This window comes from Canis lupus, chromosome X (genome assembly GCF_003254725.2).
Source record: "Canis lupus dingo isolate Sandy chromosome X, ASM325472v2, whole genome shotgun sequence".
NCBI lineage: Eukaryota > Metazoa > Chordata > Mammalia > Carnivora > Canidae > Canis > Canis lupus.
In genome coordinates, this window is record NC_064281.1 from 21,541,902 (window position 1) to 21,568,818 (window position 26,917).

At 42.5% G+C, this 26,917-nt stretch overlaps 2 protein-coding genes and 1 long non-coding RNA gene across 3 annotated transcripts in view; 1 reads left to right on the forward strand and 2 right to left on the reverse strand.

The window, feature by feature from the left end:
* Nucleotides 1-11,552: 11,552 nt before the first annotated feature.
* LOC112654489 (uncharacterized) lies at nucleotides 11,553-18,303 on the reverse strand. The gene is made up of 3 exons (XR_003133074.3): nucleotides 17,439-18,303; nucleotides 17,005-17,086; nucleotides 11,553-11,712 (listed from the first exon to the last, which is right to left on the reverse strand). It is a non-coding gene; the product is annotated as an uncharacterized LOC112654489 (long non-coding RNA).
* Nucleotides 18,304-18,777: 474 nt separating this feature from the next.
* On the forward strand, nucleotides 18,778-20,566 carry LOC112655301 (melanoma-associated antigen B4-like; the record flags this gene model as incomplete). Its single annotated transcript, XM_035712275.2, has 1 exon — nucleotides 18,778-20,566. A coding segment is annotated over one exon (1,161 nt), but the record flags the coding sequence as incomplete, so codon positions are not given.
* The window catches only part of LOC125754713 (translation initiation factor IF-2-like), a 40,910-nt gene continuing 34,094 nt past the window's right edge, over nucleotides 20,102-26,917 (reverse strand). Inside the window, exon 7 of the mRNA XM_049107818.1 lies at nucleotides 20,102-22,934. The gene's annotated coding sequence lies outside the window, so the exon portion shown is untranslated. The remainder of the gene's footprint in view (nucleotides 22,935-26,917) is intronic.

Genomic DNA, 26,917 nt, shown 5'->3' on the forward strand with positions numbered 1-26,917 from the left:
TGTCTCTGCCTCTCTCTCTCTCTCCTCTCTCTCTATGTCTATCATAAATAAATAAATAAATCTTAAAAAAAAAACTCAAAAACTACAATGGCACAAAATCAATAACTAACCTACAATCTAAGTCAAATAGCAAAAGTTTTTAAATATACCTATATGCAGTGGGAGTGGGAGAAGCAGTGGTTTTAGCTCTGTAACATTTCTTTCTTTCTTTTTATTCTACTTATTTTAGAAAGAGAGACAGAGAACATGCACAAGTAGGGGGGAGGGAGAGGGAGGGAGAATCTGAAGCAGACTCCCCACTGAGCTGGGAGCCCTATGCAGGGCTTGATTACAGGAAATCATGATCATGACCTGAGCCAAAACCAAGCATGGGACACTTAACCAACAGAGCCATTCCGGCACCCTAGTCTGTGACATTTCTTTGCATATACAGATTTGTGTGACACCTACCAGCATCTGGACACAGAGCTATTCCATTACCATGGAAAAAGTTCGTTATCTCTCCAACCTTAACTTCTGACAATTACCAATCTACTCCCCATCACTCTAATTTTCTCATTTTGAGAATGTTACATAAATGAAACTTCACAGTACAGAAGATTGCATTTTCAGCTCCCCCACCTTCTTCTCTCCCTTCATGACTTCCTGTCTTATTCCTCTTTCTTTTTCTCATCTTATTTCCTGTTTGCTTTCACTCCTCTGTTTTATATTTTGTTAAATTTTAAATGTCACTCTTTTTTTTTTTTTAAGATTTTATTTATTTGAGAGAGAGAGTGCACGTAAGTGAGAGTGCAAGAGCAAGGAGGAGAAGCAGACTCCTCACTGAGCAGGCAGCCTGATGCAGGGCTCACTCTCAGGACCCTGGGACCATGGCCTGAGCCGAAGGCAGACGCTTAACTGACTGAGCCACCCAGGCGCCCCAGTGTTGTTCCTTTTAATAGGGGGGTTTATATAACTTCAAAATAGAAGTTTGTAAATCATCACTTTACTGATTTATTGATTGCAGTTTATCAGAATGAAGAGTAGGAGCCATGCTGGAGGTAGGGGACAGATGGCAGAAGAGGAGGGTCCTAACCTCACCTCGTTCTAGAGACGTGCTTAGATAACAGCCACATTGGTGCAACTCACTCAGAAAACGGCCTGAAGATTGGCAGAATAGACTTTCCATAGTCCATCATCGGGGGGACCACATCAGGAAGGGTAGGAGGGGCAGAGACACAACACAAGCGAAAACCAAACTCCCTGTACATTAACCACGAGTGGGAGGGACACCACAGGCATGGAGAAGGGAGAGGAACAGACCCCATGCCAGGCATTCCAGACACGGGCGCCTGTAGTGGGAAGATGAGTCCCTGTAACGTTTGGCTTTGAAAACCACTGGGGCTTAATTTGGTGTTTTGCAACCAGTGGCGCTTAACTCTGGGCACTTTATACGTATATATAAAATGAAGTCCTTGGACACCAGGCAGTAGAAGGCCATGCAGGCACTGTAGTTGCAGGAGCCAAGGTCTGAGATGTGCACCTCACTGCCCTGGCCCTCTCCAAGCAAGACCCCACCTGTATGCAGCGTCCCAACTCTGGGCACTTTAAAAATCAACGGGCTTTGGGGCACCTGGGTGGCTCAGTGGTTGACCATCTGCCTTTGGCTCAGGTTACGATCCTGGGGTCCTAGAATCGAATCCTGTATCGGGCTTCCCACAGGGAGCCTGCTTCTCCCTCTGCCTATGTCCCTGCCTCTCTCTGTGTGTCTCTTATGAATAAATAAATAAAATCTTAAAAAAAATCAACAGCCTTAGCTTTGGGAAACCCAAAAGGCAAGAGAGAACTGAGTCCTTGCCCTTGAAAAGACAGCTTAACAAACCATTCCACTGAGATAGAAGCATAGAGGCAGGAGTTTGAAAAACACCTTCAAAACATGAAGTAGAGTTATGGGGGCACCTGGGTGGCTCAGTGGTTGAGCATCTGCCTTTGGCTCAGGTCATGATCCCAGGATCCTGGGATCAAGTCCCACATCAGGCTCCCCACAGGGAACCTGCTTCTCCTTCTGTCTATGTCTCACCTCTCTCATGAGTAAATAAATAAAATCCTAAAAAAAAAAAAAAAAAGTTATTTACAAATCTCAGAACTGCATTGGAGGGGCAGGGATCTTTAGAAGACTTTTCCAAGAAAGAAAGAACTGGCAAGTACCACTTCTTTCTCTGCCCTCCACCTAGACAGTTGGACTTTTACAAAAGCCAGCATGAACATTCTTCACCTACCTTGTTAACAACACCAGCCCCCACATTCTTCTGTGGATTAGCTCCACCAAAAAAACCTCTGCAACAACACATCCTGCAATCAGTTCCAGCAGGGACAAGCACCACTCCAAAGTTACTCATGTCCTGAGGAGAGGAGAAGGTAACTACACACACCAGTGTGACCACAGTGCCAGCAGGTGCTTTTGACACAAACAAAAGCCTCTCAGGGAACAATGCTGGGAGTGTGCCCTGCAGTTCAGTGCAACCAAAACCCCAGTAGACAGGCTGAAAGCAGTCATCTAGTCTGACTCTGAACATCACCCAACTACAAACCTATGGCAGCCACAGACTAACTCTTTAACAACAAAGGGACCAACTCTTGCCCAGTGCATGCGTAATAGCCAAAGTGGGCCACTGCAGCAGACTGTACTAAAAGGAAATGTGGCTCAGCCACAACAGCAGGGTGCATGCAACCTACTAGGAGACAACCCTGAGGTACCTAATTCTGGTGAATAGGGAATGTTATGTCATAAGCAATCACCTATGGCCCTCTTATGCCTAAGGCCATTACTTTCAAAATCAGGACATGTAACTGACTTTCCTAATACTTAGAAATACAGAGAGTTAGACAAAATGAGGAGACAGATGAATACATTCCAAATGAAATAGGAGGATAAAATCACAACAAACCCAATAATGAAACAGAAATAAACAATATACCTGTTAAAGAATTCAAAATAATGTTCAAGAAAACTCAGTGGACTTGAGAGTGGAGAATCTCAGTGAGACCTTTAGCAGAGAGAAAGAAAATATAAAAGAACTAATCAGAGATGAAGAATTCATCAACTGAAATTTAAAATACACCAAAGTTAATAAATAGCAGATTAGAGGAAATCGAAGAACAAATCAGCAATATGGAAGAGAGAATAATGAAAAATAACCAAGCTGAAAGCTAAAAGAAAAATAGAAAGTGAGAATAGGTTAAGCAGAATTCAGTGACCTCATTAAGTATAATATTTGCATTACAGGGATTCCAGAAAAAAGGATACAGAAAAGGGGACAGAGAATTTATTTCAAAATATAATAGCTGAAACTTTACTAATCTAGGGAAGGAAAGAGACATCCAGATCCAAGATGGTAGCCTCTAACAAAATCAGCCCAAGGAGGTATACATCAAAAAACCTAATAATTAAAATAGCAAAATCAGCAAAAGAAAACAGTTACATGAAGGGAGACCCAATATGGCTATCAGCTAATTTTTTTCAGCAGAAACCTTGCAAGTACTAAGAGAGTGGCATGATATATTCAAAGCACCAAAAGGAGAAAACTTGCAACCAAGAACACTCTTCTTAGCAAGATCATTCAGAATAGAAGAGAACATAGAGTTTCCCATGCAAACAAAAGTTAAAGGAATGCATCACCACTAAACCAGCTTTACAAGAAACATTAAAGGAGATTCTTCGAGTGGAAAGAAAAAGCTATAATCAGGAATAAGAAAATGTTATAAAAGGCCAAGAAACAGACTCTCAACTATTAAGAACAAATGGCTGGTTGCCAGAGGGGAGTGAGGTGGGGGGATGGGTGAGATAGGTGAAGGGGATTAAGGAGTGCCCTCCTGATGAGCATCAGGTGTGTGAAAATCTTGTACACCGGAACCTAATTAACACTGTGTGTTAACTAACTGGAATTCAAATAAAACTTAAAGAGAAAATTATGAAACGAAAAAAATTCACAGTTAAACCCAAACATAATAAAAGTAGTAGATTAATCACTTATAAGAACCAGTATTGGGTCACCTGGGTGGCTCAGTTGGTTAAATGTCTGCCTTCCACTCAGGTCATGACCCCAGCATCCTGGGATGGAGCCCTGTTCAACGGAGAGTCTTCTCCCTCTGCCTCTCCCCCTGTTCATTCTTGTTCTTGTTCTCTCTCTTTCTCTCAAAAAAAAAAAAAAAAAAGAAGATTTTTACTTAAGATTTTTATTTATTCATGAGAGACACACAGAGAGAGGCAGAGACATAGAGGGAGAAGCAGGCTCTATGCAGGGAGCACAATATGGGACTTGATCCCAGGACTCTGGGATCACTCCCTGCGCCGAAGGCAGACGCTCAAACGCTGAGCTACCAAGGCGTCCTTTTTTTTTTTTTTTTTAAGATTTTATTTTATTTATTCATGCAAATAAAAATCTTTTAAAAAACTGGTATGGAGGATAAAGCACAAAAGCAGAAAAATCAATAATATGTATAAAAAGCAGTCAGGGGATTAAAAAAAATAAAAGGATATAAATATGTCAAGTATTACATCATACACATAAAATGTGAAGGGGCAGGAGTAAAAACTTAGTTTAGGATGGGTTCAAACTTAAGTAACCCTCAATCTAATATAGAAAGCTGTATACATATGACCTCCAAATGAACCTAATGGTAATCACAAATCAAAAGGAGCCCAAGTATATCACTAAAGGAAACCATCAAACCACAAGGGAGGAGAGAAAGAGAGAAAAAAGAACAGAAAAGAACTGCAAAAACAACTGTAAAACAACAAACAAAATGATAACAAGTACATATCTATCAATAATTACTTCCAATGTAAATAGACTAAATGCTCCAATCAAAAGGCCTAGGGTGACAGAATGGATAAAAAAGCAAGATGCCGGGCAGCCCGGGTGGCTCAGCGCCTTCGGCCCAGGGCGTGATCCTGGAGACCCGGGATTGGGTCCCGCATCGGGCTTCCTGAATGGAGCCTGCTTCTCCCTCTGCCTGTGTCTCTGCCTATCTCTCTGTATCTCTCATAAATAAATAAAAATCTTAAAAAAAAAAAAAAAAAGCAAGATGCCTCTATATGCTGCCTACAAGAGACTTGTTGCAGACCTAAAGGCAAATGTAGACTGAAAGTGAAGGGATGAAAAAGCATTTATCATGCAAATGGAAGTGAAAAGAAAGCTAGGGTACCAATTCTTACAACATGCAAAATATACTTTAAAACAAAGACTGTAACAAGAGACAGACAAGGACACTACATAATGATAAAGGAAACAATCCAATAAGAGGATTTAACATATATATATTTATGCAACCAACATCGGGGCACCTAAATACATAAAGCAACTATTAACAGACATAAAGAAAAAAATTGACAGTAATACAATAAAAGTTGAGAACTCTAATACCCTCTTACATCAATGGATAGATAATCCTGACAGAAAATCAATAATAAAAGAGTGGCTCTGAAGACATATTGAACCAGATGGACCTAACAACTATATTTAGAACATTTCATCCCAAAACAGTGGAACAGACATTCTTTTCAAGTGCATATGCAACATTCTCCAGAACAGATCACATGTTAGGCCATAAAACAAGACTCAATAAATTCAAAAAGTTTAACATCATATCATGTATCTTTTCTGACCACAACTGTATGAAACTTGAAATCAATCACAAGAAAAACCTGGAAAGAAGACAATACAGGCTAAATAACAACTACTAAACAATGAATGGGTCAACCAAGAAACAAAAGAGGAAATAAAAAAAAAAAAACCTACATGGAGACAAATGAAAAATGAAACCACAATGGTTCAAAATCTTTGGGATGCAGCAAAAACTGTTCTAATAGGGAAGGTTATAGCAATGCAGGCCCACTTGAAGAAGCAAAAAAAAAAAAAAATCTCAAATGAACAAACTAACCTCACACCCAAAGGAGCTAGAAAACAAAGCAAACAAAGCCCAAACTAATGGAAGGAAATAATGAAGATTAGAGCAGAAATAACTGGAAAAGTGACTCAAAAAAAAAAAAAAAAAAAAAAACAGAACGGGATTCCCTGGGTGGCTCAGTGGTTTAGCGCCTGCCTTTGGCCTAGGGCATGATCCTGGAGTCCCGGGATCGAGTTCCACATCAGGTTTCTGCATGGAGCCTGCTTCTCCCTCTGCTTGTGTCTCTGCCTCTCTCTCTCTCTCTCTCTGTGTCTCTCACGAATAAATGAATAACATCTTAAAAAAAAAAAAAAAAAAAAAGAACAGATCCAGGAAACTAGGAGCTGGTTCTTTGAAAAGAACAATAAAACTGATAATGCCTTTAGCCACACTCATTAAAAAAAGAGAGGGAGGACTCAAAATTAGAAGTGAATGAAGGGAAATAATAACTAACATCAAGAAATACAAAGGATTATGACAATATTAGGAAAAATTACATGCTAACAGATTGGACAAACCAGAAACATATACATTCCTAGACACATAACCTTCTAAAAATGAATCAGGAAGAAATAGAGAATTTGAACAGACTGATCAGTAGCACTGAAACTCAATCAGTAACCAAACAATTCTCAACAACAACAACAAAAATTCAGGAACAGATTGCACCACAGGTGAATTCTACTAAACATTTAAAGAGGACTTAATACCTATTCTTCCAAAACTATTCCAAAAAATAGAAGAGGAAGGAAAGCTTTCAAAATCATTCTACAAGGCCAGCATTACCCTGACACTAAAACCAGATAAAGACACTACAACAAAGACAACTTACAAACTGGTATCTCTGATGAATATACGTGCAAAAATTCTCAACAAAATGTTAGTGAATCTAATCCAACAATACATTAAAATATCATTCATTATAATCAAGTGGGATTTATTCACGGGATGCCAGGGTGACTCAATACTGGCAAATGAATCAAAGTGACACACCACATTAACAAAAGTAAAGGACAAAAACCACATGATCACCTCAATAGATGAAGAAAAAGCATTTGACAAAGTACAACATGCATTCATGAAAAAAGGTCTCAACAAAGTAGGTTTAAAGGGAACATACCTCAACTTAAAAAAAAAAAAAAGTCATCTATGAAAAACCCACAGCTATCATAGTACTCAATGGTGAAAAACTTGAGAGCTTTTCCTTTAAGATCAGGAACAAGACAAGGATGTCCATTCTCATCACTTTAATTCAACACAATACTGGACGTCCTAGTCATAGTGATCAGATGACAAAGAGAAATCAAAAGCATTCAAATTGCTAAGAAGAAAGTAAAACGCTATTTGCAGATGACATGATACTATATATAGAATACCTGAAAGACTCCACTAAAAACCTGCTGGAACTGATAAACCAATTCAGTAAAGTTGCAGGATATAAAATAAATTTCTAGCAATTGGTTGCATTTCTATGAATCATCAATTAGTAGAAAGAGAAATTAAGAAAACAATCCTATTTGGGATGCCTGGGTGGCTCAGGAGATTGGTGCCTGCCTTCGGCCCTGTGGAGTGATCCTGGGGACCTGAGATGGAGTCCTGCATCAGGCTCCTGGCCTGGAGCCTGCTTCTTTCTCTGCCTGTGTCTCTGCCTCTCTCTCTGTCTCTCTCATGAAGAAATAAATAAAATCTTAAAAAAAAAAAAAAAAAAAAAGAGAAAACAATCCTATTTAAAATTGCACTAAAAGTAATAAAATACCTAGGAATAAACTTAACCAAGGAGGTGAAAGAACTGTACTCTGAAAACTATAAAACAATGATGAAAGAAATGGAAGAGGACACACACAAATGGAAAGATACTCCATGTGTATGGACTGAAGGAAACAATGTTGTTAAAATATCCATACTACATAAAGCAATAGGTAGATTCAATGAAATCCCCATCAAGCTATCAATGGCATTTTTTCAGAGAACTACCAAAAATAATATCCAAATTTGTATGGAACCACAAAAGACCCCAAACAGGCAATCTTGAAAAAGAACAAAAGTGGAAGTGTCACAATCCCAGATTTCAAGAGATAGTACAAAGCTGTAGTGATCCAAACAGTATGATATAGGCATAAAAACAGACACATAGATCAACAGAACAGAATACAGAGCCCAGAAATAAACCCATGCTTATATGGTCAATCTGTGACAAAGAAGGCAAAAATATGCAATGCGGGAAAAGACCATCTCTTTAACAAATGATGCTAGGAAAACTGGACAGCTAAATGTGAAAGAATAAAACTGGTTCATTTTCTTATACCATAACAAAAAATAAACTCAAAAGAGATTAAAGACTTAAATGTGAGACTTGAAATTATAAAATTACCAGAGGAAAATATTAGTAGTAATTTATTTGATGTTAGCCATAAAAACATCTTTCTAGACTTACCTCTTTGGGCAAGGGAAACAAAAGCAAAATGAAACTGTTGGTACTACATCAAAATAAGCCTTTGCACAGCAAAGGAAATCATCAACAAAATAAAAAGGCAAAAGATATCTGCTAATGATATATCTGATAAAGGGTTAATATTGAAAATACACAAAGAATTTAACAACACACATAAAAAACAATCTGGTTAAAAAATGGGCAGAGGACATGCATACACATTTTTCCAAAGATGACACACAGATAGCTAACAGACACATGAAAAGATGCTCAACATCACTCAACATAAGGGAAATGCATATTAAAATCACTATGAAATATCACTTTACACTTGTTAGAATGGCTAAAATAAAAAACACAAGTAAGTGTTGACAAGGATGTAGAGAAAAAGGAACCTTATGTACTGATGGTGGGAACGCAAATTGTTGCATCTACTGTAGAAAACAGTATAAAGGTTCCTCCAAAAATTAAAAATAGATGGGCGCCTGAGCATCAGACTTGATTTTGGCTCAGGCTATGATCTCAGGGTCATGGGATCAAGCGCCCATGTCAGGCTCCAGGATCAGCCTGGAGGATTCTCTCTTTCCTTTTGTCCCTCCCCTCATCCCTACTCTCTCTCTCTCTCTCTCAAATAAATAAATCTTTTTAAAAAATGCTGTAAGATCCAGTAATTCCACTACTGGATATTTACCCAAAGAAAATGAAAACACTAATTTGAAAAGATATATGCACCCCTATGTTTATTGCAGCATTATTTACAATAGCTAAGATATGAAAGCAACTCAAGGGTCCATTGACAGATGAAAGGATAAAGATGTGAGATATATAATGAATTACTCAGCCATAAAAAAGAATGAAATCTTGCCTCTGCGACAACATGGTTGGACCTAGAGGGTATAATGCTAAGTGAAATAACTCAGTCAAAGAAAGACAAATACCATATGATTTCACTCATACTTGGAATTTAAGAAACAAAACAAAGAAAAAAGAGACAAAAAATAGACTCATATACAGAGAATTGGTGATTGCCAGAGGGTAGATGGGTGGGAGGAATGGGTGAAATAGATAAAAGGATTAAGAGTACACTTTCTTTTTTTTATGAACACTGAGAAATGTATAGAATTGTTGAATCATTATATTGTGTATCTGAAAATATAACACTGTGTGTTAATTATACATCAATAAAATTTTTTTAATTTTTTTTATTTATTTTTATTTATGATAGTCACAGAGAGAGAGAGAGAGAGAGAGGGGCAGAGACACAGGCAGAGGGAGAAGCAGGCTCCATGCACTGGGAGCCCGTTGTGGGATTCGATCCCGGGTCTCCAGGATCGCGCCCTGGGCCAAAGGCAGGCGCCAAACCGCTGCGCCACCCAAGGATCCCAATAAAAATTTATTAATGTTAAAGAGTAGAAGCCATGCTATTCTATAAACCAAACTAAAAATTCGGTTTTTTTTTTCCAAACTAAAAATTCTTATATCTTATGATTAGGAATGTGATAATGTGGCCTTCTAATAGGCCTTTCTTTGGAAATATCAAACAACTCAGCAGTAAAACTGTTGGGCTCATGAAATACAGAAAAATAAAATCAAAGATAGTCAACTCATGGATTCCCTAATACTTTCAGTCGTCATCCTGTAAAATTAAAAAATGCATACTTGGATTTGCTTAACTTATCCAAGAATGTAGGTTACATTAAATCTTAATAAATGGCACATCATATTCACTGGTTCTTTTATTCCTTTAACATTGAGTTTCTACTCTTTGGAAAACACCATGGTATTGCTGCAGATGTTAGGATTTTAGCGATAGGAGCAATTTTAAGTTGGTGGGATATCATGGTCGCCCAGAGGGACAATGAATGAAAAGGACTGAGGAAGTGGATATCTAGCATAAACATCCTGAGACAAGTCTGTTTGGGCATTTGGAAAACTATACTTCTTTAATGGTACCAAAGTTTAAGATAAGCTATATGGTGGTTGGTAAGGCTGTGGGAGGGAAAACAGATGAAGGACCCTTAGATGATGGCACTTGCTATTTGAGAGACTACAGCCTAGAATATAAAAGCAAGTCTTAGCAGTTACTAAGGAATTTCACACAAACTAGAAACAGTTTCAACTGGAGAAAGCAAGAGAGATGTTTTGAGTACTAATCCCATTGCATTTGATCACTATCTGCAAAGTAATTGTTTTACATTGAACACATGTTACCTTTCATTACAAAAGAAGGGTAACACAGTGGTTGAAACCAGGTACCCACAGAATGAAGCTGACAGCCAGAATTATTCTCAAGCTTTGAAATCTAATCAAGAAATTGACACCTTTTGCCTAGTGGAATTTAGAAACAGCTATTTGACTCTTCTGTACCTCTTAATATGCCTGTTTTACACAGGGATTTCTGTAGTTGTTATCCCAATCCTGTCCTAGCACTATATACATTGAGTATGTTAGAACAGGTAACTTTTTTTTTTTAACAGGTTCACAAATAGGTATGGTGTTGAGTTGGTGAGCTGATAAACTACACAGCAAAAGCTTCATCACCTGCAACTGGACTTATTTAGATGATGGGTTTGAATATTGAACTCATGTTCAATATGGAGGGAATGTTGTAACGATATCAGGCTTTTTGGGATCTTGGTATGGAAAGAACAAACTGTGTAAGGTAGGGACATGAAATAATGGGGCGTAGGGGATGGAACGTGGCAGATACAATTATATTGGGCCCTCGTCGTGCACATCTCCTACATTCATACCTTTGTGTACTTTTATCCTGAAGTGGGGGTAGGACCTGGTGGCTTGTTCCTAATCAACAGATGATGTCGAGGTGATGGGTGTCAGTTCACTTGTTACATTACAGTATATGCCAAAGGTATGACATCACTCCTTTGATTCCAGATATTATGTAAGATAATGTTCTGCTAGCAAGTAAGTTCTTGCTTCCCTTGAATAAAGAAACCCACCAAGTTTTAAGTCATTTATGGAGAGGGTTACGTGGCAAGGAGTTGGAGAGTTTGGGAACCAAGAACTACAAAAACTCTTGGCATGAATGACTCTGTCTAAACTCCTGCACTAAGAAACTTGATTTAACTAAAGCATGGCTTTTAGCAGCCTAAGGCTGCATCTTAGGACAACCCAGCTGGTCTTTTTTTTTTTTTTTTTAAGATTTTATTTATTTATTCATGAGAAACACAGAGATAGAGAGGCAGAGACACAGGCAGAGGGAGAAGCAGGCCTCATGCAGAAAGCCTGACATGGGACTCGATCCTAGGTCTCCAGGATCACGCCCTGGGCCGAAGGCAGGCATCAAACTGCTGAGCCTTCCAGGGATCTCCAACCCAGCTGGTCTTGAGTTCCTGTTTGGAAAATATCAAGTCTACCAAAAGAATTACCGTTTGTTCCAGCCAACATCTGACCATAGGCCTGGGATCTTCCTTTAGAGAATTTATTTGAAAAACAAGGCAACAACAACAGTAAGACTGGTAAACCCATTCTCTGTCATCATTGAGGTGAATATGTATTTCAAACATCCCAGGAGTGTCTTTCTCAAAGATGTGAAAGCCTTTCCATTGAAATGTAGTCATCAGGAAGGATAGGGTCTCTCTCCCAGTCACTGTGGGAGGAAAAAGCTAAAAAACTTTTAGTCAAAAAAAAAAAAAAAAAAACTTTTAGTCAAGTTTAACAACTTGACTAAAAAAAATATATAAGCAAAGAAATTGAATATGCATTTCTCCAAAGAAGATCTACAAATGGGCAACATGAAAAGATGCTCAATATCATTAGTCATAAGGAAAATGTGAAACACAGTGGGATAGCATTTTACTAGGGTGGTTATAAAAATGAAAAACAAAAACCCCAACAAGTGTTGGCAAGGATGTGAAGAACCTGGAACCCAAATACACTGCTGGTAGAGAATATAAAATAGTTCAGGCTCTTTGCATAAACAATTTGGCAGTTCCTCAAATTTAAACAATTACCATATGACTCAGTAATTCTACTCCTAGGTATATGTAACCAACATAATTTAAAAAGAGTATTCAAAGAAATATTTGTGCAGAAATATTCATAGAAGCATTATTATTCATAAAGCCCCAAAATGCAGATAATCCAGAATTTTCATCAACAGAAGAATAGAGTATATCCTTGCAATGTAGTAATAGTCATAAAAAGGGATGAGATATCAATACATGATAGACCATGGATGAACCTTGAAAACATGACAAATGAAAAAAAGCAGTTATGTGAGGTCACATATTGTATGACAACACATATGTGAATCATCCAGTCTAAGCAAATTCACAAGAGAGGGAAAACAGAATGGTGATTGTCAGGGGCTAGGGAGAGCAGCGAATGGGAAGTAACTTTTTGAAGGGTAGGAAGTTACTTTTTGTTTTGAACTAGACAGAGATGGGGGTTGCATAATGTTAGGAATGCACTAATGCCACTGAATTGTTCACTTTAAATGTTATATATCTAAAAAAAGTTATATATATAAATGTTATACATATAAAATATATATTTAAAATATTATATACGCACACATGCACACAATCAGTGGATATAGTGATATAGGATACCATTCTGCAGCCCTAATGGATTTACAGATAAGGGTGAAGATCTCAACAACTGTCAACATAATCACAAAGCAGAAAACAGACATTAGGTACCTCTGAATGGAAATACATAGCTTTGTCTTGGGAGTGGACTTGCCAATAAACTGATAAATAAGTAAATCTTGATTTGAACAATATTTGTTCTCCTATAACTATTGAGAATTATTGATGCTGAGTTTCGGGTACATTGGGTTCATGATTCTCTTCTCTGTAATGTTGTATATGATTGCTTTTAAGTACCAGGCCTTTAAATTTGACAATCCACATAAAATAAAACAAATTCAACAAATATAAATCACTGTACTGAAGATAGAGTCAAAACCTATAACACAATCAAAATTTTTCAGGACAACCCAAGTTTGGAGGCCAACTATACCAAACGCTTAGGGAAAAACTAATCATCTTATTTGAATTCTTTCAAATCATACAAAATGATAGGAAATGGATCAACCATTTTAAAAGAGTAGCTCTCCTTGATACAAATGCAGCTAAGAATGCCCAATAAAAGAATACATGAGCAAAGATCACTCGCATAGAGACAAATAAACTTTAAAATAAACTCACAGATATTCAAAATAAGCATGAATTAAACAAATAAACAGGGTGATTGAGAAACAATGATTAGATCATAAAAGAAAATATAAACACATGGAAATCACTACATTCACAGAAAAAGAAAATGCATTTGTAAAAGAAAAGAATATTTTTCTCTATACTTCTACTTTCAGTACTGCTGACACCAAACATATGGGTTTTTAAGTTTTTATCCCCCACATCAGTTAGGTATCCTATAATACCTGACAATATTTACCTGAAATTAGCATCAAATCTCACAAGTTAAGGGCTCATTCCCTAAGACAATCCTATACGTAATCACAAATCTGGGCCTCCCGTACTTCTGACCGGTTATATAATAAATCAGGAGTTCTCACAAACCCCTCCTTGAGTTTGAAAATGTTCTAAAATGCTCATAGAACTTGGGAAAATGATTTACTTGGTAGGTTACTAATTTATTATAAAACAGCATGACTTGGTAACAGCCAAATGTAAGAAATGCATAAAGATGGTGTGGGGAAGGGACACAGAGCTTCCAGGCCTCTCTTCAGCTACACCACCCTCCCAGTACCTCCACGTGTTCAGCAAACTGGAAGCTCTCCAAAAACACTTTGGTTAGGATTTTTTCTTCTTAAGAGAGAGAGCGTGCGGCGGGAGGGGCAGAGGGAGAGAGAGAGAATCTTAAGCATGCTCTAAGCCCAGCATAGAGCCAAATGTGAGGCTACATCTCACGACTCTGAGATCATGCATGACCTGAGCCAAAATCAGGAGTCTGGTGCTTAACCAACTGGACCACCCACATGCTCCTGGGCAGGATTTTTATTGAGGATTCATTACATAAGCACAATTAATTAGATCACTGGCCACTGGTGATTAAATCAATGTCCAGCCTCTCTCTCCTCCCTGGAGATCAGAAGGTTGGGGCTGAAGCTTCCAAACCTTTAAATATGCAGCCGATTCCCCTGGTAGCCAGTGCCCATATTTAAGGGCTTTCCCAAGACGCCTCATTAACATAAACTCAGGTATGGTTAAAAGGCACTTGTTTTAAATTATACAAAAAATACTCTTATTACCTTTATTGCTCTTATCACTTAGGAAATTTCAAGAGTTCTAGGTGTTCTGTGTTGGGAATGGGGGATGAAGATGAAGACACAACATGTATTTCCTATTATAAACCACAACATCACAATTTAATTAAATGCAGGAGTAAAGAGAAGGCCTTTGATAAAAATTCAGCACCAGTTTATGGTAAGGAATTTTAGCAAACTTACATTAGAAGGGAATTTCCACTTTGTAAGCACATGTAAATGTGGAATGTTGTAAAAATTCTCAATAAAGTAAGAAACAAGATATGGATGTTTGGTACCATCTCTACTATTCAAAATTAAACAATTTTTCTGCTCTGACATGTAAAGATGTTGGAAGTCATCACTACTATCCTCACAACAACAACAAAAAAGCCAAGCAAACTGTAAGGTCAGTAATTTTTCTTAGATCTATTAAAAGAATTGAAGTTACAGTGCAAACTAATGCTCCCAAAACTCAAGGGACAGGCAAATATACAGAATCACAGCTTACTGGGAGCAGAAGCCCCAGGATTCAGGAATTCCCAGATTCAGGAATGGATAGGAAAACTTAAATTGTAAACATCTAGAGCTGCACCAAGTTCTCATAGTAAAGATCCATGAAAAATTTCCTCATGTTTCTGACAGGAAGAGAGGGAAAACCCTTTTGAAATATATCCAGGAAAAAGTTTCCATTTTGAAAGACAGGCCCAGATGGTTTTCTCTACATGAAATCTGAGTGAAGCAAAAATCCTGACTCCAGCCTCTCTTGCCACCCCATCTCACATTAGGCAGGTGGAGGGAGAGCTGAGGAGCACTTGTGAAGCTAAAAGCCCAGGGGCACAAAATCACTTAAATATGGCAAACTAATAATGGGATTATAGAACACTTCTCCCCACACATCTTACCACCACATCAATAAGTTTCCAATAGAATAGTAGAGAATTACAGCTGAAGACTGCAAGGCTCAGACTATTTATGGAGAAGTTTCTAAGGAAAACCAAAAACAAGAACACTCATGGAAATGGAAACCTCAGCTACCAAAAGTAACACCAAACAGTGAACACAGTCTCTTATTAAGATAAACATATACTCTCTCACACTAAGGACTAATTTCACTCAGTTCCTATTACCTAATAAATCATGTCTAGTTTCAACAAAAAATTACAAGCTAAGCTAAGTGGCAAGAAAAACAAAGTCTGATGAGACAAAGCAAGTAAATTAACCACACTCAGATATGGAAGATAATTTGGAATTATCAGACTAGAATCTTAGAATAGTTCTAATTGAGATCCTAGGTAAAAATGAGCAACATGCAAGAACAGTGGGTAGAGAGATGGAAACTTTAGGAAAGCATCAAAAGGAAAGGTGAGAAATCAAAATCATTGTAACAGAAATGAAAAATGCCTATGATAGGCAACCTAGCAGACTAGACATGGCCAAGCAGAGTCACAGGAAAGTTAGAGATGTCAAAGTAAACTCCTCAAAGTAAAAGTCAAAGAGAAAATCGCGGGGAAAAAAGAAGAGAAGAGAAGAGAAGAGAAGAATCAAGGATAGTGGGACAATTACAAAAGACCTAACCTTTGCATAGCAGGAATAAGAGAAGGAGAAGAAACAGAATATTTAAACAGATAATGAATGAGAATTTGCCAAAAGTAATGAGCGAAAATAAGTCATAGAACTAAGAATCTCAGAGGAAACCATGCAGGATAAATACCAAAAAACAAACAAACCTCCCCAAAACTACACCCAGGTATATCAAACACTGCAGAAAACCAAAGAGAAAGAATTCTTCAGAGAAACTGGGCACAGGTGGGACTTAACATAAAGACACAAAGATTAGTTACATCCAATTGCTCTTCAAAAACCACACAAACAAAAAGAGAGTAAATTTTTAAGGCATTGAAAACAAAACGAAAAACCCAATAGTACCATCCAACTGGAATTCTATAGCTAGTGAAAACCCTTAAAAGTTAGTGAGAAATAAAGACACTCAGCCAAAAAATACAAACAAAAAACAAGGGAATTTGTCACTAGTAGATCTACTGTGTAAAAAATGTTAAAAGAAGGCCTCAGGGGAAAAAATGATATAGATCAGAAGTGTGGAACTACATAAAGAAAGGAGGTAGTTGGAGAGGGAATAAAGGAATATAAAGCATCTTCTTATTTTTCATCGTTAAAAAAGGTATCTATGTTCAAAATAAAATAAGAGCAATGCAACCAATGACTGTACCTTAAGGATAAAATAAATCAATAGTATGACCTATAGAAAGGGGGGAGTTGGGAAGACTCTGCTGTAACAAACCTACAGTAACAGCGACACTATTGTGTTATTTGAAACAGGACTGGAATAAGGTGTAAACGCCTAACGAAAGCTGCGGAGGGTCACAAGAAGGGGTGCCCCGATAAAGCAAACCTTCACTATGTATCTGGGGTCTCAAAGAATTTAAGTCATCGGTGCAAGGCTTCAGCTCAGCAGGTTGAAGGTATCACAACTCCTGCAGGGGGGGGCCAAGGAAAGACAGGGAGAGACGTCTGAGGCAGTGCCCACCAAAGGGCACGTGCTCCCCCAAAGCTATCACCTGGTGACTATCGGATTGGGTAGCCCCAGGCCTGGCAGGCACGAGGAGGCCCCCAAACACTTCCTACGGGGGGACGCTGGCAGGGACATGAGACCCTCGGTCCGAGGGCAGTGGCGTCAGCGCAGCGGAGAGAGAAGGCCCCCGAGCTGCTCAGAGGCAGCGGAAGCCCGCGCGCGCCAAACTGCAGGCCGCTCTCCTGCGCCCCAGCACACGCCCAGCACGCCGCAGCCCTCCCGCCCACGCGGGCTTCCCGGGGGCCCGGACCCACATGACCGGAAGTGGCCCTCGACGACTTCCTCCTGACCACGCGGTGGGCGGCGAGGCCTAGTCGGACCGCTCCTGCCTAGGGTGAGCCCAGACGGGGGTCCCACGCGCCCGTCCGCGGCCAGGAGCCAGGAGTCCCGGGTTAAGGCCGCGGGCACGCCGCCCCGACAAGCCCCGGCCCCATCTGCCCTGGGAAAGGGGGTCCACACACACCCTGCCCCGCTCGGCCCCTGCTCCCGCGCCTCGGAGGCCCCAACATGGCTGCCCCCATGGCTGCTGCCCCCGCGGGGGCTCAGGGACTGCAGGCTTGGCCCGAGGCTGCTGCTGGACCGTGGCTCCGCGCAGCGCGGGGAGAAGTCCCAGGCCCGCTGGCGAGAAGGAGGGCCTTCGTGAGGGCTGGGGGGGGGGGGGGCTCCATACCCACCCCGGGGGCCACGCGGAGGCCCCGCTCCTGGTGGCGGTGGGTGCTCCGGGGACCCGGGGACGTGGGGCCTTCCTTGGTCGGGGGCAGGCAGCAGGTCGGCCGCGGGGGCCGTTCCGGGCCTCGCGGGGAGTCGGGCTGAGGCCGCCCTCCCCGGAACGAGCGCACCTCAGAACACGCGCCCTGCTGTGGGCCCCGGAGCTGCGGGCCCGGGACGGGGGGCACGGGGCGGCAGGCGGGCTCCCGGGGACCGCCCGAGGGGGGACAGCGGGGCGCGGGCCAGGGAGCCTCGGCGCGTCTGCCGCAGCTTTCAGGCTCGCTGGTGTCGGCGTCGGTGTCGGTGTCGGGCACGTGGGGCTGCGTGGTCAGCCTCGCTCGCTCCTAGTCAGTCTCGAGGCCCTGCCGCCGTGGGCCTGAGTGGCCAGCGTCAGGGCGAGGCAGCAGGCCCGGGAGGGCGGACCCCGAGGGAGGGAGGACCCCGAGGGCGGGAGGACCCCGAGGGCGGGCTGCGGGGGGGGGGGAGGAGGGCTGGGGTGGGGGGACCCGGAGCTTGCCAACAACTCACCTGCCGATCTTGCACGTGACCGGAGAGGGCCTCCCCCGCCCCGCACCCGGACGCGGGTCTCCACCGTCGCCCCCAGTGACCCCCAGGCAGGGCGCACCCCGGGCCCCGCCGCCAAGGGGCTCACCCCGCCTCACTGTCCCGCTCTCCAGGTGCCCCCGCTGCCCGCCAGCCCTGCCCAGGGTCGCCATGCCTCGGGGCCAAAAGAGCAAGCTCCGTGCCCGCAAGAAACGCCACGAGGGCCACGGGGAGGAGAGTGTCGGGGTGGCGGCGGCCGCAGCGGCGGTGGCGGAGGTGGAGGCGGAGGCGGCGGAGGCGGCGGAGGTGGAGGTGGAGGCGGAGGTGGAGGCGGAGGCGGCGGAGGCGGCGGCGGCGGCCGAGGAGGCCCCCCGCATCCCCTCGCTGAGCCTGCAGGGGAGTCCCCCGCGCGCCCCCGAGGCGGCGGCGGCGCCCCCCCCGCAGCCCGGGTCTCCCGGCGCCTCCGCCTCCGCCTCGGGGTCGCCGCGGGAGCAGGGCGCCGGGAGCCCCGCCGGGTCCCCCGGCCCCAGCGCCCGCAGGGACCCCCTCAGCCGCAAGGCCAGCATGCTGGTGCAGCTCCTGCTGGAGAAGCACAGCAGCGGGGAGCCCGTCCCGCGGGCCGCGCTGCAGAAGACGGTGGGCAGGAAGTACCGCGAGCACTTCCCCGAGATCTTCCGGTGCGCCGCCGAGCGCCTGGAGCTGGTCTTCGGCCTGGAGCTCAGGGAGGTCGACGCCCGCAGCCAGTCGTACGCGCTGGTCAGCAAGCTGGGCCTGGCCGCCGCCGCCACCAGCACCCGGGAGCTGCCCAAGACCGGCCTCCTCATGACGCTGCTGGGCGTCATCTTCATGAAGGGCAACCGCGCCGCCGAGGAGGACATCTGGGAGTTCCTGCACATGCTGGGCGTCTACGAGGGCAGGTGGCACCTGATCTTCGGGGAGCCCCGGAAGCTCCTCACCCAAGACCTGGTGCGCCAGGGCTACCTGGAGTACCGCCAGGTGCCGGCCAGCGACCCCCCGCGCCACGAGTTCCTGTGGGGCCCGCGAGCCCGCGCCGAGACCAGCAAGATGCAGGTGCTGCAGGTCCTCGCCAAGATCAACGACACCGTGCCCAGCTGCTTCCCCGAGCTCTACGCCGAGGCTCTGCTAGACCAGGAGGAGCGCGCGGGGCCCAGGGCCTCGGCCAGGGGGGCCTCGGCCATGGGGGCCTCGGCTGCCGCTGCCTCGGCCATGGGGGCCTCGGCCGCCGCGACCACGGCCACGGTCAGGGGGGCCTCGGCTGCCACTGCCTCGGCCTGGGGGGCCTCGGCCGCCGCGACCACGGCCACGGCCAGGTGGGCCTTGGCCTCGGCCAGGGGGGCCTCGGCCGCCGCGGCCGCGGCCACAGCCACGGCCTGGCCGCCTGCCCTGGAGGCGGCGCTGGGCTTCCTCCGCCTCCAGGGAGGCGCTCGGGGCGGCGGCGGCTCCTCCTCGGGGCTGCAGCGGGGCGGGCGGTCCACCTTGTGAGTGGTGCAGGCCTAGGGATGGAGGGCACACAAAAGCTCTTCCTCATACTTGTTCTAAGCTGGTAACTTCTAGAAACACACATACAGCTATATTTATTTCGGTGTTTTCAAAAGTTTTTTCTCTTAGAAAGCAGAGATCTCACATATAAGATAGCATTCAGCATTTTAAGTAGTGTGGGTTGAGGGGGGTGTAGTTTTAACAAAACACTTTTTTGTTCCTCATATGAGTTGTTCTAGGTAAAGATACATAAAAAGAAACATACACATAGACATCAAGTAAAGCTATATAGTATTTTTTCAAATGTTTTTCTTTTAATATGAATTTTACTTAGCTTCAGAATATAAATATATGAGCAACATAGATACCCAATTTTGCTATTTAAAAGGTTTTAACGTTCCACTTTTGGTATTTGTAAAACAATTTAAAAATATTCAGTATTTGTTCATGATCCAGCCAAGATGACATGGCATCAGAACAGGATTTTCATGGAGATGTGGAAGAATCCAACAGCAGAATAGTTGGGACTACAAAGTGCATGAAAAAACTTTTTAAAAGTTTAATACTTTCAGTTTTTTGCTTTATTTCTTTTAGTCTTTCTTTTCTAATATTAAAAGTTATCTATCCTGGATTTGTGTAGCTTATTAAAGACTATTTATTGAAGAACAACCGTATATTCTCTAATATCTACTCAATTAAGAAAAAAATTAATGGGAGGTTGATAATTTGGGGTTTCAAAATAATCATATGATAACTATCAATGATTAAAGATCCAATATTTCCCAATAAGTATGCCAAGCGCATTACAATACAATGTGCATTCCAACATTCCTACAAGACAAGACTTATGAGAGAGAGTCCCTTTACTGATAAATGACTTCTAGATTTCTCAAGGTCATCAGGCTGGCAAGCAAGGGATGGTCTCAGGAACATGAAATTCTGGGACTAAAGGTGGGGGCTGGGGGGTGGGGGTGGGAGTGGAGAGTCAAAGTGCTAACACTGAGTAACAATAAGGATACCTTTCCTTATAAAGAATGAGGCTGCTTACAGCCTTGTCTCATGTTGTCTCTCTTGAGAGGTGCAAATGTGGTAACATGATGAATCCTCCTTCTTTCCATGGCATCTCATGGAGGTGAGGGACCTCATCAAAGGGGGTGACCTCAAGTCAGCAGAGGGAGAATTTCTAGGTCAAGGTGAGGACCCTGAAGATGGAGACCATCAACCTCTTAACAGTGAGGGCTCAGGAAACAGCCCAGATCCTGACTGCAGGAGATCTAAGGGGGCCACCAAACTTAGAGCAGTGCAGTGCCATAGGACCTCACCCTTCTACCAGTCTGGAGAGAATATGGACGGGGGGCCAGATGGGGCTCATGCTTGCTTTAGACTCTGAAGTCAGGATTGTGAGCATCTTAAGCTGATGTGAAGTATCTCAGGAGTAGCTTTTCCAAGTTGTACAAGGAGTACAATTTTTTTTGACCTTTTCTATTTTCTATTAACCAGAACAAGATAGCATGTTATTGGCATAGGGATTGTCATGAAAATGTGAAATAACTCCACGTGAAAATTACTTGGGAACCACAAAAAAGAGAAATAGGACAGTAAAAGGTGTTAAATTCTTGGCCTGGCTTATTCTTTCAGTCTTTAATATTATCATATATATCTGCCTATATATATCTATATAAAAGAGATATATGTAGATACATATGTATATATATATCTGGATTTACTCTGCTTATTCAGGAATGTGGGAGAAATTAAATAATACATTAGAAATCCTGTTTACCGTCTAATTCTCAAGCATTAATTTAGCATCTGCTCTTTGGAAGAACCATGGTAGTATGAGGGAAATGGTAAAAAAAGAAGACTGAGCCACTGCCCACAGAATTACCAAGTCTAGGAGCAGCTATCATAAGAGGATGGTGAGATACCCTCTGGAAGACCTACAGGTCAGCAAAAAGAAGGGATGAGGAAGAGGAGAAAGTTCCAGATGAGAGCAGTTGGGTATAAATTCCTTGAGGCCATGTGGTTTGGGGCTGGGAGTCTGCAAGTCTTCCAAGGCAGAAGGTTGGGCTAAGTGAGGCTAAGCATATCATAAGGAAAGGGCAGATAGCAGATTGTGTGTATGGGAATGGACAGGCTGAAGCCCGGAATGGAGAACTGCTCTTCACAGCTACACTGGGAATGTGGGCAAACCAGAGAGACCTCTCTACCTAAAGCAGGAATGGACAGGGCCCTGTGCTCCTGTCCCAGGGCAGGCAAACCCAGTGCACAAACGAGGCATTTCATGTACATCATATCTAAGAAACTTCAAAGAAACAGTGTGATACTCCCTTGAAGGATGGTCAAGAAGCCACGAAATTCACACTCTGCCTTGCATGAGGAGGGCCAGAGCCCACTCCATTAAAATGGCATTGTAATTAGGTTTTACGGAGTACACTTATGCAAATTCTCAGCTGAGTTGCCTCTAACTGGGGAAGACTCCCGCATACTGAAATTAAGCAACACCCACTCAAACAGGGACAATTTGCTTGCCAGGCAACATATTGGCTATTTTGGTGTTCTCTGTCCTGCAATGCATATTCTCCGACATATGCTGGATCAAAGCAAACAAACAAAAATATTACAAAGGTGTGGGTGGTATCATCTGCGACCAAAATTATTAGAGTAATAATTGTCATTCATAAGAGACCCAATGTTTGCCAATCACTGCACTAGGTACTTTACATACATTACAGACAGTTCCAACAGTCCTGCAGGCTGGGGCTTATCCAACCCACTTAACAGAGAAAGAACTTGAAATATTCTCAGGTTCAGATAGCGAATGAAGTAACCAAACCAAAAGTAGAGCCTGGTCTGATTTCTCTGGAGTCCACATTGTGCCACTCCTCCCAACCTGAGGCTGATCTTGTGTCTCTTAATTCATTTCTCTTCTCACTGTTCCACAATGTTCTCAGGCAAAACATTAAGAGGACCTTGCAGTGAAAACATCATAAGCAGGCCTAAGGAAGGAAGGTGAGTATGAGAATAAACCGTAATTTGGGGATTATCTGTGGGCTTCATTTACTTAGGATCCTGCTGTCCCTCACCCCAGGGTTTCCTGAGAGCTGATTCTGCCCAGGTGCTGGCTTTTATTCCATTCCAACATGTTCCCACATTACAGTATCCTCCTCCAGGGCCATTCCTACTGTGACCTACTATCCAACTCTGGAAGCTGACCTGCTGGCCAGTTTTTCACGTCTTTTTCTCTAAGGGCATTCCTTCTTTGCCAGTGTAAAGTCAGTCCAGAGTCACCTGTCTTCCTCCGGACTTAGAACATTCCAACTCCCTGGCAGTCATTTTCTTCATGTGGAATGTCTATGATAGCAACAGACCCTGGCATATCAAAAGTGATTATAGGCAGGCTTAGACATATCCATGTAAAAGATCACTTCAGAAACCGAAGGTTAGAACCCCTGTGTGTTTTCACTACATTCTCAAAATATATCCTAAGTGGGCTCATAACTAGACTTTGCTTTGGCACAACTACTAGTTTGGGGATATGATCCTGTAAGTAGAGAAGGTTTCTGAAATCATCCTGATGTATGCAGTATAGTTTTAATGGTGCAGTATTTGAGACTGGCCTCTGAATGAATATACTGATGAGTGAGCTTAACTAAGTGGTCAATAACCAAAACCTTCCTCACAACCTGGTGATGAGGAATGACCAGGGATTTCACTGTATAGCCAACACCTACTAAGGCTGAATTTCTTAGAACCTCAGAGAACTTAATGACAGGAAAATGGTTTCTTGGTAGACATGCTATCTTTGAACAGCAAAGATCAAAACAGTTCACTATCTTTCTGCTCTCTCTTACCTCAGTACTTGCCCCAGAGGATTATCTTGGTTTTTCCTTGTGCCTAATGGCACTTGCAGTAAAGTGTCCTACATGTTTAGTCATACTGAGGTGGCCGGGATTCACAAGTGAAGATTTTGACTAAGCATCAATAGAAAGAGAACATTCTCTTCCTATTGAGACTCTGGAATCTACTCCAATGGTTAGTCCAGAAAGGAGTGTTGGAGAGAAGAAAGATGATCCCTCCCTGCTTTTTTTTTTTTAAAGATTTTATTTATCTGTTCATGAGAGACAGAGAGAGAGAAAGAGAGAGAGAGAGAGAGGTAGAGACATAGGCAGAGGGAGAAGCAGGCTCCATGCAGGGAGCCTGATGTGGGACTTGATCCTGGGATTCCAGGATCATGCCCTGGGCCGAAGGCAGGCGCTAAACTGCTGAGCCACCCAGGGATCCCCGATCCCTCCCTGCTTAAGTTTTACAGAATCCTTTGGATAAACCTGATGTGATCTGCATTGTGAAGCATCTGTCACAAAGTAGGCTCTCAAAAATGTGTAGAATTCCAAGGCAGATTTAGCCTTGCCAGAAACTCCAACGAATTTTTTTTTTTAGATTTATTGATTTGAGAGAGAGAGAGAGAGAGAGACAGCACGAGCATGGGGAAGGGCAGTGGGAGAGGGAGAGAATCTTGAGCAGACACCCTGTTTCATATGGAGCCCAAAGCGGGGCTTGATCTTACAACCCTGATATCATGACCTGAGCTGAAATCAGGAATCTGATACCTAACTGACTGAGCCACCCTGGTGCCCTGTGTCTAATAACTGCTCTTTTATTGAGTATCTACTATGTAAGTTTATGGGAGAGACTAGAGCTACCCATGCACAGGTGTCTCACCCTCCTCTCTGGCACACTGGGAGACTATGCTGCCCAGTTCACTCGTAGTTAGGAAGGGTCATCACTACCCTTGCCACTGAAATATAAGTAGAAGCGCTTTTTGTCACTTCTGGGCCTACATCTCAGACAGACAGTATTCCACCTCCACACTTTCTTCTTCCACTTTATAGGAAACACTGAAACCCGTGTTTAGATGATGGATGGAGCCTTAATCCCTAGGTCAACTGATAGCACACACCTCTTCCAACCCACATCCAGAAATGAGCCTTCATTCTGTGAAGCTGTTCAGATTTCACATTGTGTCTCTTGTATCAGCTAGCAGTTATTTTAATACACAACTGCTATTTCTGTTGTTAGACTTATTTAAATATTTTAATTACCAAGATAATGATGCATATATTCTTGTAGCAAAATAATTCAAACAATACAGAGAAATCACATCATAGGCTTCACATCATGCCCAGTAAATTCAGCAACATCCTCTGTGGTGAATCAAATTAACCCATGGCAGGTATTATTTTAAAAACGATTCTATAATTTTTTGTCTACGAGGACTTATTTATTTTATTACTAGGAGTTTGTACCTTTTTACCACCTTTATTCATTTTAACCACCCCACTTCCCATGTCTGGCAACAACCAATCTGTTCTCTGTATTTCCATTTGCAAATATTTGGTGGTGGTATTGTTTTTTAAAGAGTCTACATATAAGCAAGATCATATGGTATCTGTTTTTCTCTGAATTATTTCACTTAGCATAATGCCCTCAAGGACCATCCATGTTGTAAATAGCAGGATTTCCTTCTTTTTAAGAGTGTATAATATTTTATATGTATGACATTTTATTTATCCATTCATCCATCAACGGACACTTAGGTTGCTTCCATGTCTTAGTTACTGAAATAATGCTACAACGAACATAGGAGTATAGAGATATTTTTTGGTTAGTGTTTTCTTTTCCTTTGGACACAGAGATGTACCATAAAAATTCATTGTGATTTTGGGATGTCTGAGTGGCTCAGTGGTTGAGCATTTGCCTTCTGCTCAGGGCGTGATCCCAGAGTCCCAGGATCGAGTCCCACATCAGGCTCCCATGGGGAGCCTGCTTCTCCCTCTGCCTATGTCTGCCTCTCTCTCTATCTCTTATGAATAAATAAATAGAATCTTTAAAAAAATTCATTGTGATTTTAACATGCACTAATCTTCTCTTCTGTAATATATTATCTGTCATTAGTCCAAAAGAGTGTATTTTTATCTCAGACATTGTGTTTAGTATAAGTTTATTTGTGTTTCTTTATATCTTATGTGTCTGTATTTAACATGTTTTATTTTTTATTAATTTCTGAAAAAATAGAATATAGTTATAACTCTTTTGACATCATTATCTACTCATTCTATTATCTGTATCATTTCTAGATAAATTTTGATCAGTTTTTATTCCTGCTATTCCTGGACATATTCTCCTGCTTCTTTGCATGGCTGGCAATTTTTTATTGGATGCTGAACATTTTGAATTTGGCCTTGTTCATGCTTATCAAGCACAACTGTGTCAGATACTGTTTTTCAATACCTATGTATTCTTGAGCTTTATTTTAATAACTCAGGTAAGATTCTTAGAAACACTATGTTCTTTTCAATTTTTGCTTTAAAGGTTTGTTGGGGGGACACCTGGGGGGCTCAGTGGTTAAGCATCTGCGTTTGGCTCAGGTTGTGATCCTGGGGTCCTGGTATTGAGTCCTGCATCAGGCTCCCCAGAGGGAGCCTGTTTCTCCCTCTGCCTAGGTCTTTGCCTCTCTCTGTGTCTCTGATGAATAAATAAATAAAATCTTAAAAAAAAAAAAAAAGTTCCTTTGGTGCTGCCAAAGCAGCAGAAATCTAGGACTAATCCTGCCTCATGACAGAACAACTTTCGGAGTACCTTCTCTGATGCCCTGAGCATGATACAGTTTTCCATTATGACTTGTGTGAGTAGGAAATACCTCACGTGGAGTCTGAAATTCTCTCTCTGCGCAGTGCTCACTTGGTACTTTGTCCTGTGAACTCTAGCTTCCTAGTCCTCCTCCTCTGACCCTCAGTCTCATCTTCTCAACTCCTGAACTGCCAGATTTCACTTGAACTACCAGTCTCTGCACTGTGGACTCAAGGGAGCAAGCTGATAGAATTCTAGGCTCACTTTGTTTCTTTTCAATCTCTTGGGAGGCAGTCACTGCCTTTCCTTGCCTGATAGCCAGTATACTGAGAATGGTTGTCATATATATTTT